This window comes from Brassica napus, chromosome C7 (genome assembly GCF_020379485.1).
Source record: "Brassica napus cultivar Da-Ae chromosome C7, Da-Ae, whole genome shotgun sequence".
Lineage (NCBI taxonomy): Eukaryota > Viridiplantae > Streptophyta > Magnoliopsida > Brassicales > Brassicaceae > Brassica > Brassica napus.
In genome coordinates this window covers 2976603-2995674 of record NC_063450.1, presented here as the reverse complement: position 1 = coordinate 2995674, position 19072 = coordinate 2976603, and the positions used below count along the sequence as shown (strand labels likewise).

At 46.7% G+C, this 19072-nt stretch overlaps 2 protein-coding genes across 2 annotated transcripts; one reads left to right on the top strand and one right to left on the bottom strand.

Moving 5' to 3' along the window:
• Nucleotides 1-3015: 3015 nt before the first annotated feature.
• On the top strand, nt 3016-15000 carry LOC106373243 (meiosis-specific protein ASY2-like). Its single transcript, XM_013813448.1, has 8 exons — nt 3016-3237; nt 3335-3908; nt 3980-4114; nt 4205-4545; nt 4708-4980; nt 5044-5213; nt 13909-14568; nt 14643-15000. The coding sequence occupies exons 1-8, from the start codon at nt 3016-3018 to the stop codon at nt 14998-15000; spliced, it is 2733 nt and encodes a 910-aa protein (XP_013668902.1).
• A 1140-nt stretch (nt 15001-16140) lies between these two features.
• On the bottom strand, nt 16141-18804 carry LOC106373241. Its single transcript, XM_013813447.1, has 3 exons — nt 18354-18804; nt 17592-18236; nt 16141-17537 (listed from the first exon to the last, which is right to left on the bottom strand). Exons 1-3 carry the CDS (start codon nt 18802-18804, stop codon nt 16141-16143), a joined length of 2493 nt encoding a protein of 830 aa, XP_013668901.1.
• Nucleotides 18805-19072: the final 268 nt, after the last annotated feature.

Below are 19072 nucleotides of genomic sequence, written 5' to 3'. Positions count from 1 at the left end.
TGTTGCTACCAACATCTGTTATGTGGTCATGAAATCCTCCATTTGTGTAAAGCCGGTTAGGCATAGAAACAATCTCCAAGCCGTTAATGAAAGCAAGAGTGTGTGGAGACTGAACTCAACCCATGATCCTTCTGCTGGTCCCGTGTCCAGGCTCAGCCAGTGGTGTTGGAGGTAGCGCCGCAATTGATGAGGAAGACATCGGTGGGCTTGCATGCAGCCCTTTCTCCTTCTCCGTTGGTGGAGGCGGAAATAAGAATAGAGATAACAAACAAAATAAAACAGATCATTTGAACTGAAAAAGAACAAAACAAAAAAAAAAACAATGGAACTCTTGTTTTGGAGAAGATGAGAGATGAGTGTATAACTGAAGTCTTGTGTGGTGAGTGAGTACGTGGGTTCCATCGTTGACTGAGATGTATACCAATCATATTGAATGATGCTTTACAAACAAGGACTCGTTCAATCAACGCGTAAACTGTAGCAACCTTTCATTATCCTACAGTGACCATAGACATCAGTGATCATAGTTACTCTAAAGTAAAACGAATCAGGACATCATATACATTATTAACTACGGTAGATCATTGGGACCATTATTCACTTACCACGATGACTCACAGAATCGTGACTCTTGGATAAAGAAATTAATCTATGTAAAAATAAATAAACAATGTATACTAACTGTCTTTAGCACGTTACGATGATTTTCCTCACTAATTTTGACCATAATTAAATGCTTTTTCCTTTTTTTTTGAATTGAATGTTAAATTTAATTCAAAGAAAAAATATTTTTTTACAACACGTGCATCCTATTTTTGAGTTTGCATATTTATAGTCCAAAATTTCCTAACAAAGTCTCATCTCCTTAAGACATTTGCCTATCTCGTATCAAACCAATCTGCTATTCCACTTGCATACTCCTTATCTCCTTTTCGCTGAATCACAGTGATACATTTCACGCATTTTAGAGTTTGTCACACAAAAGCTAATGGAAGAAAATAGTAGTGTTATTTTATAGAAGAAAATGGAAATGACGTGAAGAAAACTCCAAGATCTATAGAAAATATTCAAATTATGTAAGCCGATCAATATTATTAGTAAAGCTGGACATTTTATCTATTAACTTTGATTCGATTAAAAATTAATATTCATTTAAACAAAACAAATCATAAATACTATAAAAATTAAAGTCTAATATCCGCTCCGATTCAAGTTTTAAACAAATACTCGTATAGTTAGCTCATGCTATGAATGGGTTAATTTATTGTTTTTAAAATATTTGATCACTGTCATAATTTGCAATCAAAATAAATATTATTTAAAAATATTACATGAACAGTGGCAAATTATTTTTGAAGTGTCTGTATTGAAACAAAGTCGGTTGAAGTGGTAAAACAATAACATATTATTATAAAATCGATACATTTTGTAGTATTTTCAAAAATAAATAAAATATAGTAAAAATACATTCTCTGAGAGATTAATTTATTCGATGATTTTGAATAATAAATACTTTCTCTAATTTAATGTCAATTTAGATACAATGAATCTACTAAATTTACTGTCTTTTTAATTTATTTTTAAATAATTCATTGACATTTTATGTTAAGTTATCTAACATTTATTAATCTATTTATCTTCTATAATAATAAAGTTAGATCATGCTATCTCCACAATCATCAACCTCAGCATAGAACATGGGACAATTAGTGACACATGTCACCTTAAATAAATCTTAAACGAAACAAATTTTTTCTCGTTGAAAACCATTATGAGCTTTCTTACCGCTTGACCTTTGTTTGGGCTTATATCATATTGTTGTGGCCCATTCATTTATTAAAATACATCTTTACTTTTGTTGTGTCGCCTCGATGTCGTCGGAGGCATCCTCAACGCTTTGTTTTCACTTTTCAAGCAATAACGCCGTAGATGTTAATGAAAGGAAGCAATCAAAGCAACCCAGTACTTGGTCCAACCATTCAGCTTCATGTCCTTTCGTTGCAATGTATTGCACCCTCACAAAACCCTCGAACAATCTAATCGTTCGACAATTGTTTGAACCGAGACTGTCGATAAACTAGTAAAGAGAAAAGGACGAGTTCTGGTCGGGGGGTCAAGACAAAGACGTGTTTTATTAGATCAAGTGAATGCTCAGTCGTGTTACAAGGAGGAGAAAACAAAGAAATGGACCGGCGAAAGCTGGTTCGCCGGAGAATTAAAGTCGACGAGAATAGAGAAATGAAACCCTAGTTTCTAGCCAAAAGTATGTGATGTAGAAATTTGTGGATCCTTTGATCGTTACCTTTCCCTCTCCTTTTATAGACGCGTGCTCGTTAATCTAATTTGCCTTGACTTAATGGCCCTCCTCGACGATTGGGCCGAGGTTTCGGGCCACTAATTCGAGTCGACGAGCCGATAACTTTCGGTTGATCGCTTTGTTGGCTAAAAGCAGTATAGAGTCGAGCCGGTTGCTGGCTCGCGAGTCGACGAGCCGAGTTTCTTTGTGTGATCATGTGTTTGGGCAATTATCTTGTGGGCCTTTTGGGTGGGCCAGACCCATACCCAACAGAAAGTCCCCCCAGTTCGCTGGTGAGTAGCGTAGCCGACTCAGCGAATTTGGAAATAGGGTCTGCAAGACAATTGTCCTAGACTCGTGATCTTACTCAACTCCTCGACTATGGGAGCAACTCGCCTACTCGCAATTCGTGATCCGATCGGTTTGATTTGGACCGGCGGTTTTCTTTGGTTTTGATCACGACTGTTGGTCTCGATCTAAACCGGTCTTGGTTTACCTCGAGAAGTCAAACCGTTGCGAGACGTGGTGAGCTTCACACGCCTAAATGGGCCTGTCTAGGCCCATCTAGGTCTAATGATGATGCCTCGGGGTGCGATGCGCTCCTTCCCTTATAAATACCCCTCTCGCGTCTCATTCTCTCCATTCTTCATCCGGCTTAGGTATTTTCTCTCTCTCTCGCTCTGCTTCTCTCTCTAGCTTCCTAGTCTTAGCTTTTGAGAATGTCGTCGGGCGGAAGCGGTAGGCTATCCAGAGATCAGAAAAGGAAGGTGGTGGCGAGAGCGACCGAATCCAGTCATGCACGTGTCGTCGAGTCGAACTCTCCTTCTGATTTCGAGACAATTCATCGTGAAGCCATGCTGGATACATCGAATATGGATACGCTTCAGCGAGTCCTTGTTGCCGAGAGCGCGTCAAATTCGCGAAGAGAGAGAGGCTGTTGCGTTAGTCATGAGAGACGGTCAAGGTAGAGCGAGTGAAGGATAGACTTCTCTCCCTGATTTTGTTCCGTGTTGTTATCATGCCGGGGGGATTTTCGAGGACCTCCCGGCTTTGGCGCCGGAGCTGACGTGTTCTCCTATCTTGGAGGGACAAACATGGGGGAACATCGAGGAGACTCGTTTGACTCCCAGCAGTGTGAAAATTCTGCTGAGAACGTGCGGAGGAGCCGGAGTAACTTTCCTGATTCCGACGAAAGCCCAGAGGCCGTGGTCCCCTCCAGTGGGATTTCAGTGTGTATACGAGTCATACTTTCAGAACGAGACCAAGCTCTGGTTTCCAATTCCTCGTCTCGTCACGTCCTATGCGAGACGTCGCGATGCAGCGATAAGCCAATTCTTAAGCGGTGCGTTCCGTAACTCGGTAGCATTGATGGTGGCAGCGGCGGAGATCAATGTGTCGATGAGCGTGCGGACTCTTGAAGAGCTGACCTACCTTAAGTCGATGGGGGATGGATTGTACTCGATCCAGATGAGGCCTAACTACAATGTGATCGTCGACCACCCCAGCAGGACGAATAACTGGCAGCGCTTCTACTTTTACGTCAAGCCTGATAGTTTTGCCTTTGAGGAGCCGCCCGGCGACTCCTTTCGATTTTTATGGAATCATGAACTTGGTAGAGTTTTGCTGATAGTTTATCAATAGCTTCTTTCCTTCCTTTTCTGACGAGTCCTCGTTTGATTGCAGTTGATCACTCGGATTCAGCCTTCTATCTCGAAGAGTTCATTGCTAACGCTCGTACTGTCGCGTCGCTTGCTCAAGTAAGTTGGAAGGACATCACCGTCGAGAGGATTCGAAGAGCCGTCGACAGGATCTCAAAGAGTAAGATTCCTTAACGCGAATATATATTTCCTTGCTTGCATCTGTTCGCTCGAGACACTTATCTGGGTTTGACTTGTCGGTCTTTTGCAGAGGACTGGGGATCTGATTTACCACCTTTGATTACCAGCAACAAGTGGCGGTTCTCGATATTCACTCGCGCTGAGCAGAAGGTGATCAACGCAGCTAGAGAAATGAAAGAACTTCCAGACTTGAGCGTGCTAATCAAGAAGAAGTTGAGTGGAGCGAAAAAGACGCCTTCTGCGACTCCTAGTGAGACGACTCCTTCCAGGCCTTCGTCTCTCGCAGTTACGCCGGGGCCGTTTGTAGATCCGGTTAATATCGAATCTTCGAGGGAAGAGGCTGCTGAATCGTCAGTGACTGATGGTAACAAGAAGAAAAGGTCTGCTCCGGATTCTTCTACTTCAGTCGAGGCTCGTGCGAGGACCGAATCTGACGAACTTCCGAGGAAAAAGAAGAAGAAAGAGAAGAAAAAGAGGAAGAAGTCTATTGAGGGGCAGTCAGAACCCATCGGGGATGTTGAGGGTCGCGAACCCGTTGTTCATGACGGCTCTTCTCATGATGTCGCGGCCCAGGCTGATGCCCCGATCGTTCCGCTGGAAAGGAAGAAAAACCTTCCCGTGAGCGAGACGCATCCGTTTCCGCTGCGAGGACTCCTTTGGTGGTGTCTCCGACGACCAGGGGTGGTGGTTCAGTATGACGGTGACACTCCGCTCGCTTATGCTCCATCAGAATGTGCTGAGCTTGTTCGACATATTCGAGGTGGTGCCAAGAATATGCCGCCGGTTAAGGATCTCTTCTTCAAAGATGCATATGTCGATGCAGCGAGGACTAAGATTCTAGTAAGGGTTACTTTCTTTGTCTCGCCTTCTCTATACTTCTAGTTCTGACCCTTTCCTTTGTTTGTGCAGAGTGATGGGAGCATGAATTACGTCGTTGAGTTGTATGACACAAGCCTTAAAGAGACCATCTCCAAATTGACGCAAGCCGACAAGCTCATGCGAGTGAAGGACGCAGCTCTCAATCGCAAGACGAGGGAGTTCAAAGCGATGATTGACAAGACTGCAGCGGAGCGGAGTCGGTTACTCGAATAGAAGAAGGTTCAGAAGGAGAATTTTGTCGATAAGTGTTGGGGTCAAAATCGGTCATGACGGAATCAATGTCTGAAAGTCCGTAAAAATCGGCATGAACGTTTTTACGAAAATAAATCTTAGAAAAAGATCTATTTTTACGAAGAATCTTGCGGAGAAAATACATTCACGAAAAATCGGAGAAAGACGCGAACAAGGTTTCCGCGTGGCAACCAGCAAAAAAGCTGGTCGCTACGTAGCAACCGAGCTCTCACCAAAGCTCGGTCGCTACGTAGCGTGCTCGGTCGCTACGTAGCGTGCTCGGTCGCTACGTAGCGTGCTCGGTCGCTACGTAGCGTGCTCGGTCGCTACGTAGCGTGCTCGGTCGCTACGTAGCGTGCTCGGTCGCTACGTAGCGTGCTCGGTCGCTACGTAGCGTGCTCGGTCGCTACGTAGCGTTCTCGGTCGCTACGTAGCATGCTCGGTCGCTACGTAGCGTGCTCGGTCGCAACGTAGGGACCGAGCACGTGCACGGCTCGGTCACTACGTAGCGACCGAGCACGTACACGGCTCGGTCGCTACGTAGCGACCGAGCTCTCCCCGAAGCTCGGTCGCAACGTAGCGACCGAGCACGTACATGGCTCGATCGCTACGTAGCGACCGATCTCTCAGCGAAGCTCGGCCGCTACATAGCGACCGCGCACGTACACGGCTTGGTCGCTACGTAGCGACCGAGCTCTCCCCGAAGCTCGGTCGCTACGTAGCAACCGAGCACGTACACGGCGCGACCAAGCACGTACACGGCTCGGTCGCTACGTAGCAACCGAGCTCTCCCCAAAGCCCTGTCGCTACGTAGCGACCGAGCACGCACACGACTCGGTCGCTACGTAGCGACCGTGCTTTCTTAAAAATCGATACGACACGAATCCATGCATTCTCGTCTACTATTTAATGCTATCTCCCGAAGACTGTAGCCAACCCATTTCATGTTTCTCGTCATTTGAAGTCATCAATCGAACTTTACGATAAAAACCGCGGAAAGTTAATTTTTATCGAAAAAAGCCGTAATAAATGTTTCGAGTCAAACAACGGCCCAAAGAGACCTAGGACGTGACTCGAAACCCACTTACGATTTCTTAACCAAAAGCCCATTATGCTTGGTTTGCAAGGAAAAATAAATGTCAAGTTTTCGCGGATAAATATGAAGTATTCGAAGATAATTAGAAAGATCGGGAAAACGGAATATCTCCATTTTTAAGTTATGACGGCTTAAGGGCAGAAGAGGGAAATGCGTAAACCGACCTAGGAGCGAGTATATAAGGAGTACTAGGCGAGAGGCATGGGAGAGGACTCTTTTAGACTCAGAACTCTCTGCACTTAGAAACTTAGGCTTATTTCTCGACAAGTTCGGTTTCTATGACTGGCATTAAATCACTAGACGAACTCGCCTAGGTAGTTCGATCTCTTGTCCAGCTCTACCAATTGAACTACGTTCGGTTTGATCCTCGAAAGGGGTACGTTGGCAGCCTTTCACAAGGTTCAGTCCAAAATCAATCAAAGCCTTTTAGATATCTTTTTCGTCCTTTGTTATCGAGCTGCGACTCAACTAGGATTAGGGTTTTATGTTGCTAGAACTAGGTAACTCGCTGACGGCCCCCGCGGCCAAAGCCATTGTATTCTCTTGTAATGATCACAACGCTCTTACGCGAATTCGAAATAAGATCTACTTTCTTTGTAAATTCGTTTTATCATGTTTTCTCATATTTTCTGCATTTATTTGGTTACTTGTCGTTGGCTCTCGCAGAGATCCGGGTCCTCTAGAAAATTAGGGTTTTCCTAAGTTTCCTTATTTTACGGAAATCGACAGTGTGAATTTCGGTTCCCACAGTTTGGCGCTAGAGAGAGGGGGGGTCGGATTACTCTTACTCATAGCCGCAAAACGCTTGATCAAAACGATGTCTGAATTATGAAAGACAAAGTCGCAGCTCGCAAAAACGTTGGTAAAACAACTCCAGCAGCGACTACTCCTATAGCCAACGCTCATGCAAACGCTGTAGTACTTAACTAGATCGAAAACCTAATCGAGACTCTTCACCACAGAAAGAGCACGAAACGAGCTCGCGATTTCTCCGTCTAAACAAAAGGGCAACGATAAAACCTATCAAACCCCGTAACCAAATCAGAGAAATCTCAACGTGTGAGGGTTTGACCAAAAGATGTTTTCCAAAAACTTTTCGGAAAAATAAAACTTGCTCTCCTAGAAACTGCGTAAAAAAAAACCCTAGGTTACACGCAGAAAAACCCTAGGTCACTCGCAGAAAAAAGGAGCACAGCAAATTAGAAACGCAACGTCCTGCTCGTCCAACGGCATGTCGGACATGACTCTCAGGATCCCAAGCCTGATCCTACTCCAAACAACGGTCATACAGCTTTTCGTTTGGTCTCAATTGGATTTTCCGTTGAGATTTTACGACGAAAACAAGTCGGCTCGGCGAGTCAAGACTGTCCGCATCAGCTCTCTGTGTGGCAAGCTGAGAGGGCTCATTCAGCTCGCCCTATGGCAACCTGGATCACCCCTCGAGCTTCTCCCTCCAGTCTCGATCGTACAGCTTTTCGTTTCGTCTCAATCGGACTTTCCGTTGAGATTTTACGACGAAAACAAGTCAGCTCGACGAATCGAGACTGTCCGCATCAGCTCGCCGTGTGGCGAGCTCAGAGGGCTCATTCAGCTCGTCCTATGGCGACCTGGATCACCCCTCGAGCTTCTCTCTCCAGTCTCGATCGTACAGCTTTTCGTTTCGTCTCAATCGGACTTTCCGTTGAGATTTTACGACGAAAACAAGTCAGCTCGACGAATCGAGACCGTCCGCATCAGCTCGCCGTGTGGCGAGCTGAAAGGGCTCATTCAGCTCGCCCTACGGCGACCTGGATCACCCCTCGATCTTCTCTCTCCAGTCTCGATCGTACAGCTTTTCGTTTCGTCTTAATCGGACTTTCCGTTGAGATTTTACGATGAAAACAAGTCAGCTCGACGAATCGAGACTATCCGCATCAGCTCGCCGTGTGGCGAGCTGAGAGGGCTCATTCAGCTCGCCCTACGGCGACCTGGATCACCCCTCGAGCTTCTCTCTCCAGTCTCAATCATACAGCTTTTCGTTTCGTCTCGATCGGACTTTCCGTTGAGATTTTACGATGAAAACAAGTCAGCTCGACGAATCGAGACTGTCCGCATCAGCTCGCCGTGTGGCGAGCTGAGAGGGCTCATTCAGCTCGACCTATGGCGACTTGGATCACCCCTCGAGCTTCTCTCTCCAGTCTCGATCGTACAGCTTTACGTTTCGTCTCAATTGGAATTTCCGTTGAGATTTTACGACGAAAACAAGTAAGCTCGACGAATCGAGACTGTCCGCATCAGCTCGCCGTGTGGCGAGCTGAGAGAGCTCACACAGCTCGCCCAATGGCGAGCTGGACCACTCCTCGAGCTTCTCTCTCGAGTCTCCATCGCGCAGATTTTTGTTTCGTCTCGATTTTACGATAAAAACCGCAAAGACTTGTTTTTTCGTATAAGATCGAATCAATCGTCTAAAACGGCAACGGTCGACTTAAACGCCAAAGTTGTCTAAACTATACGAGAAATTTGAACTCTCTAAACGCAATCCGGTTTTATAAACTTCTGCCACGTTGAGTCGAAAACATCTAATCATAAACATCAGATGGATTTTTCAATGATATACAAAGCACACCTAGTAAATTAAGTAAAACCAGCAGTACGAAGAAACGAGAACATAAACTCGGATGTTGAAATCCCTTTTTCACTCCGAAACTCTCGTTGGTATTTCGTCAAAATTGATTCGTACGAGAATAAGTCAGAAGACATGAGAATAACGAAGAAGAGGCAGCCCCAAATCATCGATGAGACTAAGGTATGTCTGATTTGAAAATTTTATTAGACTTCTAATTTCTTGTAGGAAAGGAATGAAAATGTCTTGGAAACTGCCGAAAACCGTAGGCAATTTTTCTATCTCGATCTATTGTTCTCTAACTGTTCAGGCAAAACTCGCAAACCGATCCAATCTCTCGTACAACCGAGAAACGATTGCCACACATTCAAGCACACTCATCTCACTTCCTAAGGAAAGAAGAAACTAGGGACACGAACGTCGTCTTAAAACCGACTCGCTCCTAGAAATTTTCGTAAAACCAACATATTGCAAGTCATCATCAATTAGTCGCGGTCTTTAATCGACCCGGATTGACGATCATCCCTTCGAAGGGATGAAACCACCCCGTGACTGACTCCGCACGGGGTTTGCATCGAGCTTCTTAGGCTTTGTCTCCCTCGGATAAAAAAAGAAACAACTTCCATACGAACAAAGGAAAGATTATACGAAACTTTCATCGTATAAATCAAACCTAAAAACGGAAAAACGTTTCCTACAACCATGGACATACTTGGCATATCAATCTCGACAAACGCTACTTGGCCCTTGTCCTATCACGCTTCACTTCGATGACGAGCTAGGTTACGGCATCCCCTTTATGGGCAATCCGAACCAACTCGACCTTATTGATAGCACGAAAGTGTCATGGCCTAATTATTGATCAACTATGTCCTTCGATATGCGGCTGAATACAACCTTCGCACCAAGCCAAAACATTCGACGGACAATGTAAACATGTCAAAAATCGACTAAGTTTTACATTCTCACAATTCACTCTATTTCCGAACTGCTCTAGCATGAATCAAACTACTTGACATCCAAACAAGAACATAAGTTTTGGCTGCGAATGTCCGCAAACAAATCGAAGTGTTCCTGCAAAGCAGGGTTAAGACAAAACCTTTGCAACACCACGCAAAATCTTCGAGCCCACAAACAATTATCGTACTACCCAAAAACGGGAATCATACGGTAAATTCGTCATAACGAAACTCAGTCCTAACAACCAAACAGTTAACGGAAATGTTCCACTTGTCAAAAATCGACCAAGTTCCATATACTACGAATCACTTTAAGCCCGCTGTGTATTACTCGTAAAATGCGGCATGTAAGAAAAACTCGTAACAGAGCTCCTATAGCTATACGGAACATCCTCAAATAGACACGAAAGAAATCTCAGAAGGCCAACAACACACAAAGCACGGTATAGGAGGATGCCTCTTTCCGGGGACAAATCTACGCGACCCCTTGGTCCTAACTCCTCGATCGCAAATCAAATCCAAACAGGAACAACAATTCTGGTTGCCAACATCCGTAGTCAAACCAGAATGTTTCCCAAACGCAGGGCTAAGACTAATCCCTTGCAACATCACGAAACATCTTTAAGCCTGCGAACATTTCAAGCACGAAACGCAGCATACGAAAGAATAACAAATCTTCAGCATCGCGAGACGTCACAGACGCCTGAAGATTCGTTCTTCGACGAAATTTCCTTCCTCGATAAAAACACTTTCTTGGAAGACCAGACAGTCATACGCACTAACATCCTCTCAAAACATATCCTTCACGAAGACTCGAAACGGTAATTTTAACCATTAAGTTTGTTGCTGATCACAACAAACTCTTAACGTCCTAAACAGACTTAGCCATCTCGTAGAGATGACTCTCGTACATCCGACACAAGGATAATAGCGCTATAAAAGAAACCCAAAAGTTTTGGTCAGCACTTCCAAGAGGCTTAAAAATTGTCCTTGGAGAGATGCTCGGTTCCAACCATACAAGTCGTATAAGCCGAGAACCTATCGTGGACTTTAAATCGGTATTGAATCAGGATGAAACTGAAATGGGATACGTAAGTCGAATTAGTCATCGCACCCTCTAAAACCAGGAGAAAACCTAGGTCTTGCCCTAAACCCAGCGCACTAGTCTCTAACATCTCTAGGCATAGTATCAAAAACCTTGATACGAGATCCCAAAATTTGTCTCTTTGCCAATATTCGAGCGTCTACAGAAATCCCGCAAGTTTACACACTGCGGAAAACTCTCGAAACAGATCACGGATATAGCAGTTCACACAGAGTTAGATTACGAGAGGACAACTCGTAGTCTTCCTTCTACACCCATATAAAATGCTATCGGCAGCAACACGCCTGATAACCTCTACATAAAAACCAGACCGTAAAGGTCTCGCTGGAAAACTAGTCATACAAACCTTAACTCCAAGACGAACTACGAAAGGCTTGATCCCTTCAACAAGGGTACGTAGGCAGCCGTCATAAGGCGCAGCCCCAATCTAATTGCCTTCTACTTTTAGAAGAGCGAGAAGAAAACTTACCACGGACCTTTTCGGCCATTAATTCCGCCTAACTCACCTAACTTGCCAAGCCACTCGTTAAAACCTTACGCTAGAAGCTCATGGTTCCCACGAGCTGGGGGGCTAACTGTTGGGGTTAAAATCGGTCACGATGGAATCAATGTCTGAAAGTCCGTAAAAATCGGCATGAACGTTTTTACGAAAAATAAATCTTAGAAAAAGATCTATTTTTTACGAAGAATCTTGCGGAGAAAACACATTCACGAAAAATCGGAGAAAGACGCGAACAAGGTTGCCGCATAGCAACCAGGTTAAAAGCTGGTCGCTACGTAGCAACCGAGCTCTCACCAAAGCTCGGTCGCTACGTAGCGTGCTCGGTCGCTACGTAGCGTGCTCGGTTGCAACGTAGCGTGCTCGGTCGCTACGTAGCATTGCTCGGTCGCTACGTAGCATGCTCGGTCGCTACGTAGCGTGCTCGGTCGCTACGTAGCGACTGAGCTCTCCCCGAAGCTCGGTCGCTATGTAGCGACCGAGCTCTCAGCGAAGCTCGGTCGCTACGTAGCGACCGAGCACGTACACGGCTTGGTCGCTACGTAGAGACTGAGCTCTCCCCGAAGCTCGGTCGCTACGTAGCGACCGTGCTCTCAGCGAAGCTCGGTCGGTACGTAGCGAACGAGCTACGTAGCGACCGAGCACGTACACGGCTCGTTTTCTACGTAGCGACTGAGCTCTCAGCGAAGCTCGGTCGCTACGTAGTGTTTTCGGTCTCTACGTAGCGTGCTCGGTCGCAACGTAGCGTGCTCGGTCGCAACGTAGCGTGCTCGGTCGCTACGTAGCGTGCTCGGTCGCTACGTAGCGTGCTCGGTCGCTACGTAGCGTGATCGGTCGCTACGTAGCGTGCTCGGTCGCTACGTAGCGTGCTCGGTCGCTACGTAGCGTGCTCGGTCGCTACGTAGCGTGTTCGTTCGCTAAGTAGCGTGCTCGGTCGCTACGTAGCGTGCTCGGTCGCAACGTAGCGTGCTCGGTCGCTACGTAGCGTGCTCGGTCGCTACGTAGCGTGCTCGGTCGCTACGTAGCGTGCTCGGTCGCTACGTAGCGTGCTCGGTCGCTACGTAGTGTGCTCGGTCGCTACGTAGCGTGCTCGGTCGCTACATAGCTTACTCGGTTGCTACTTAGTGACCGAGCTCTCCTTGAAGCTCGGTCGCTATGTAGCGACCGAGCACGTACACGGCTCGTTCGCTACGTAGCGACTGAGCTCTCCCCGAAGCTCGGTCGCTACATAGCGACCGAGCACGTACACGGCTCGATTGCTACGTAGCGATCGAGCTCTCAAGGAAGCTCGGTCACTACGTAGCGACCGAGCACGTACACGGCTCGATCGCTACGTAGCTACCGAGTTCTCCCCGAAGCCCAATCACTACGTAGCGACCGAGCACTCACACGACTCGGTCGCTACGTAGCGACCGTGCTTTCTTAAAAATCGATACGACACAAATCCATGCATTCTCGTCTACTCTTTAATGCTATCTCTCCCGAAGACTGTAGCCAACCCATTTCATGTTTCTCATCATTTGAAGTCATCAATCGAACTTTACGATAAAAACCGCAGAAAGTTTGTTTTTATCAGAAGAAGCCGTAATAAACGTTTCGAGTCAAACAACGGCCCAAAGAGACCTAGGACATGACTCGAAACCCACTTACGATTTCTTAACCAAAAGCCCATAAACCGTAGGACGGTTTATGCTTGGTGCGCAAGGAAAGATAAACGTCAAGTTTCCGTGGATAAATATGAAGTATTCGAAGATAATTAGAAAGATCGGGAAAACGGAATATCTCCATTTTTAAGTGATGACGGCTTAAGGGCAGAAGATAAAAAATCGTAAACCGACCTAGGAGCGAGTATATAAGGAGTCTTAGGCGAGAGACATGGGAGATGACTCTTTTAGACTCAGAATTCTCTGCACTTAGAAACTTAGGCTTATTTCTCGACAAGTTCGGTTTCTATGACTGGCATTCAATCACTAGACGAACTCGCCTAGGCAGTTCAATCTCTTGTCCAGCTCTACCAATTGAACTACGTTCGGCTTGATCCTCGAAAGGGGTACGTAGGCAGCCTTTCACAAGTTTCAGTCCGAAATCAATCAAAGCCTTTTAGATATCTTTTTCGTCTTTTGTTATCGAGTTGCGACTCAACTAGGATTAGGGTTTTATGTTGCTAGAACTAGGTAACTCGCTGACGGCCCCTGCGGCCAAAGCCTTTGTATTCTCTTGTAATGATCGCAACGCTCTTACGCGAATTCGAAATAAGATCTACTTTCTTTGTAAATTCGTTTTATCATGTTTTCTCATATTTTCCGCATTTATTTGGTTACTTGTCGTTGGCTCTCGCAGAGATCCGGGTCCTCCGGAAAATTAGGGTTTTCCTAAGTTTCCTTATTTTACGGAAATCGATAGTGTGAATTTCGGTTCCCACAATAAGTTCGGGGAGTTGAAGGGCAAGTTCAAGGCTGCCGGCGAGAAGATTCGAGGACTCGAGCACGAGAAAGCTGCTTTGGAGAAAGAGAAAGTTGCCTGGAAGGGAGAGAAGGTTACCACATCCTTAAGGCACCTGAAGGAAATCAACCGGCGGAGGGACTCCCGTAGATACGAGGTTACGCATGAGCGAGTCCGTGTTCAAACTGCCATGATCGCAAAATGCAACAAGTGCTTTACCAAGATTCGAGACCTCGAAACACGTCGCAGCGACTTCGAAATAGCGAGGTCCTTGCAGAGCCAAGCTTTCGGGACGAAGAAGTGCCTCGAAGCGCTTAAGGAAAGTGGGATTGACATCCCGCAAGAGACGATTGACTTGTTTGCTGAACAAGAGAAAGAGTTTGAAGAAGAGGCTAATCGCTTAACTGTTGGTGGGATTCCGGAAGAGCTTCTCTGCTTATCTCCACTTCATCTCCCGTCTCCTTTCCTGAATGAGAATGTCTTGGCGGAGATCGACCCATATGGGTCGAACGCGAATCTGATCGACGCTGGAACTGCAGACATGCGACCGAGAATTCGAACGACCCGACTGAGAGAGACCTCGAGGGATTATCCGTTCAATAACAAGGAGACATCAGCGGGGTCAAAAGAACCGAGGACGCTTCTGGACCGATAATTGCTCCAGTTGTTCTGAACCCGGCTCCCGTCGCAACCAGGCTTGTGGTGAACGAGGAACCGTCGAGTCCGACACTTGGAATTAGCGATGCGACTCTGACTCTTCCTCTGGGGGAAGATGGGGCAGGATCGAATCCTGTGGATCTGCTTGAACTCTCCGATTCTTCAGCTGAGGAAGACGTTGGGGAGAAGTCCGGCGGGGAGAATTCCGATGAACAGGTTCCTGATAGCAATCCACAAGGAACAGAGGGGGATCTCGTGGAGTCTTCGGCCAACGAGCAAGGCAACGGGGACGAAGTTGAGGACCCGTCTGATCCGACAATAGATGGGATTGGAGGTGCCTCTGATCAGCTTGGAGCTCAAGTCGTCGTAGAAGACTTTGATCGCGCTGAAGACTGACCTTATGTGTTGTTGTTTCTCTTAAGATTTATGTTTTTAGCCATGTGAGGCTTTTGTTTTTGTAACTTTGAACTTCTTTATTTTGTGGCTGTGTTTTTCATTTCGAACCTTCGGTAAGCCTTATGGTTGTTTTTGGACTTGGAAGTCTTTCAAACGAAGTTTGCCTTAGTCGTGAAACGAGATTTCTTGGACTCGGAAATGCCAGCTGCTTTTCGGTGAGTCGCTGAATTTCGTTTCGGACTTTAGATTCTAACGATTTGGATTTGGCGATCCGGTCAGTGTTTCGAAGTAAACCGAAGGATCGATTGTTTGGTTTATCGAGTCTTGACGCGTTATGCCGTCAGTTCGAGTCATCGAAAAGTTAAAATTTTCGATTTCGAAGAGAATCGTTTGTTTTTCGAGCGACAACGGTTCTCAATCGATCTCAAAGTAACCCTAGAATATTAGGTCGGCCAAACCTGACTTTAAAGGATCATAAGATGATTGAAAGTCGTCGTCTCGATCGTATCAAGGCTGGGACCGTGATACGACCGAGAGTCCCCCGAGCACGTGTCTGATCAGGACATGCTCGTTAGTGGGTGCGAGTGCTAGTACGTTCGTCCGAGAGACAGGGTCATGCTCGTGCGTAAGCATCGCCAAAACAATTCGCACTTCCTCTCGTTGAGGGAATTTGTTTTGATTTTTTGGTTATAGCTGGACCGGTTAAGGCTGCCTACGTACCTCTGGGAGAGCATCAAGCCAATCGTAGTTCCTTTTTGGTGAGCGAAAATGGCAGTGGATGCGCATTCACTCGTTTTTTTTTTTTGCGAGTGAAAGTGAGTGAATGTCATTCACTCGTTGGTTTGGAGGTCTGATCGAGTAAAACTGGCAGTTACTCGATCATTAGATATGTTCTCAAGAGTAGTATCTTCGGAGATGCATGGAGTTCCATGCTCTGGGAACAGGTTCGCTAGTCGATGTCTCGAGTCGGTAGACTCCTGGTTTAATGACTTGGGCGATCTTGTATGGTCCTTCCAAGTTAGTCCCAAGCTTGCCTGCGTTCAGCTCCTTAGTGTTTTCGAACACTTTGTGGAGTACGATATCGCCCAGTTCGAGAGATCGAGACTTGACCTTCTTGTTGTAGTAGCTCTCGATCTGATGCTAATAATTCTGGATGCGGATCAAGGCTTGGTTGCGTCGTTCTTCGATAGCGTCCAAAGCGTCGAGTAGCATGTCGCTGTTAAGTTCAATGTTCTGCGGCATTCTTGACCATCGTAGACTAGTTACATTCACTTCGGCGGGAGCCATAGCTTCGACTCCGGGTGCCATTGAGAAAGGAGTTGATTTTGTTGCTCCACGAGGAGTTGTTCTATGTGACAAGAGAACACCGTCGAGTTCATCGGCCCAGCATCCTTTTTTGAAGTCGAGGCATTTCTTTAACCCGTCGATTATGATCTTGTTGGATGCCTCAGCTTGACTGTTGCTCTGCGGGTACCGCGGACTCGATGTGTTGAGTCGGATTCTCCATCTTTCGCAGAACTCTCGAAACTTGTTCGATATAAACTGGGAGCCGTTGTCAGTCACTATTTCGTAAGGCAGGCCGTGGGGACAGATGATGTTTTTCCACACGAACCGTTGAACTTCTTTTTCTGTTATGCTAGGGAAAGCTTCCGCCTCGATCCACTTTGTGAAGTAGTCAGTTAGGACTAGGACGAAGCGCTTCTGTCGAGAGCTCGACATAGGGCCGATTATGTCCATTCCCCATCGCATAAAAGGGTATGGTGCTGTCATCGTCCGTAGCAGCTCTCTCGGGGAATGGATTGTCGAGGCCTGTCGCTGGCATTGGTCGCATCGTTGAGCGTATGCTTCACAATCCGCGTTCACTGTTGGCCAGTAGAAGCCGAGGCTTTTGACTTTTAGAGCGAGTGCTCGACCTCCAGAGTGATTTCCTGCAGCGCCTTCATGCGTTTCGGCCATGACAAGGTCTGTTTCTTCGCTGTTGATGCACTTCAAGAGTACTTTGGTTACGGTCCATCGATGGAGCTCTCCATCCAAGACGACGTAGTGGGCACTCCGTGCCTTGAACCGTCTTGCAATCCATTTCTCGGGAGGTAGCTTTCCATCGACCAGATAGTTGATGAATTCTGTCCTCCAGTCGGCAGCTTCAATTTGTTCCACTGCGGGGTCTTCGTCCATGGGGATAGCTTCGGTTATGGGTGCTATGATGGTCCCTTCGTTAGGCGGGAGCTCAATGCTTGGTTTATCGATCTTGTGGATAGGAATGGTTCGATTCACTTGATCGCGCAGTCTGCTACCCAAGGCAGCGAGGGCGTCGGTGCACACGTTCTCTCCTCTGGGGACTTTGGTGAGTTTGAAGAATTCGAAGTCTTTAGCGAGTGCTTGAACGACATTAAGGTATGCGTCCATTCGTTCATTGCGAGCATCGTAGTCGCCGCTAAACTGACTGGTAACGAGTTGCAAGTCACAATACGCACTGAGGCATTTTGCTTTGACCGCCTTAGAGTGTCGTAGTCCGGCGATCAACGAATCGTATTCCGCTTCATTGTTTGAAGCGGTGAAGCCGAAAATGAACGACTATCTGATTAACTCGCCTGTTGGTGACTGCAGTTGGACTCGTGCTCCTGATCCTTTGTTTGTTGACGATCCGTCGACATGGAGTATCGAATTTTGACTTGGAAGGATTAGGTCTTGCTTTAGCTCTGGCGCGAGCTCGATCAAGAAGTCAGCGAGGACTTGGGATTTTGCTGCTGTTCGATTTTTGAACACAATGTCATGCTCGCTGAGCTCGATTGCCCACTTCGATAATCGTCTGGACTGGTTGGTGTTCTGCATTACTGTGCGGAGCGGTTGATTTGTCAGTACTTCGATCGTGTGCGATTGGAAGTAAGGACGCAGCTTCCTTGCTGACGTGATAACGGCGAGAGCCATCTTCTCGAGGGTGGGGTATCGAGTTTCCGGGTCGGTCATCCGCTTGCTCATGTAGAAGATAGGCTTCTGCTCTCCTCGATCCTCTCGGATGAGGACGCTGCTGACCGCGGTAGAGGATACTGCGATATAGAGAGAGAGTGTATCACCGGCTTCAGGTTTGGATAACACGGGAGGAGTCGTAAGATACTGCTTGAGCTGTCCGAACGCCTCTTCGCACTTCTCGTCCCAGACGAAACGCTTGTTTCCGCGCAGTAGCTCGTAAAAGGGGAGACATTTATCTGTGGACCTGGAGATGAAGCGGTACAATGCTGCGATTCTCCCCGTCAGTGGCTGGAATTCTCAGCTGTTCTTCGGGCTGGGGAGGTCGAGTATTTCGGTGATTTGCTTTGGATTCGCTTCTATTCCTCGTTGGGTGATGATGTAACCCAAAAATTCGCCTGAAGTAACGCCGAATATGCATTTTGCCGGGTTGAGTTTCATCCCGTACTTGTTCAGTGTTTTGTAGCACTTCTTCAGATGACTTACGTGGTCGACTGCGCGGAACGACTTAACCAGGATGTCATCGATGTAGACCTCCATCGTGTTCCCTAGTTTGTCGGCGAACATTCGATTGACGAGTCGTTGATAAGTCGCGCCGGCGTTCTTTAGGCCAAATGGCATTACTTTGTAGCAGTAGGTCCCCCTATCGGTGATGAACGCCGTTTTTTCTCGGTCGTCGGAATGCATCAAGATCTGATTGTATCCTGAGAAGGCGTCCATGAAAGTCAGGAGCTCGTTTTCAGAGTCCACTCGACCAGTCGATCGATATACGGAAGTGGGTAGCTGTCTCTGGGGCATGCCTTGTTTAGATCGGTAAAATCGATGCAGGCGCGCCATTTTCTGTTTTTCTTCTTGACGACAACTGGGTTGGCTAACCATTTCGGGTATCGTACTTCTGCAATTGAACCGGCTGCGAGCAGTCGCTCTACTTCTTCATTGACGGCTTTGCTTCACTCGGGGCCAAGCTTGGGTCTTTTCTGGCGAATGGGCTTGATGGTTGGATCGACATTCAACTCGTGGGACGTTATGGCGGGATTTATTCCCTTCATTTCCGAGATTGTCCAAGGGAAAGTCGACGCGTTCTGCTTCTAGAAGTCGAGGATCG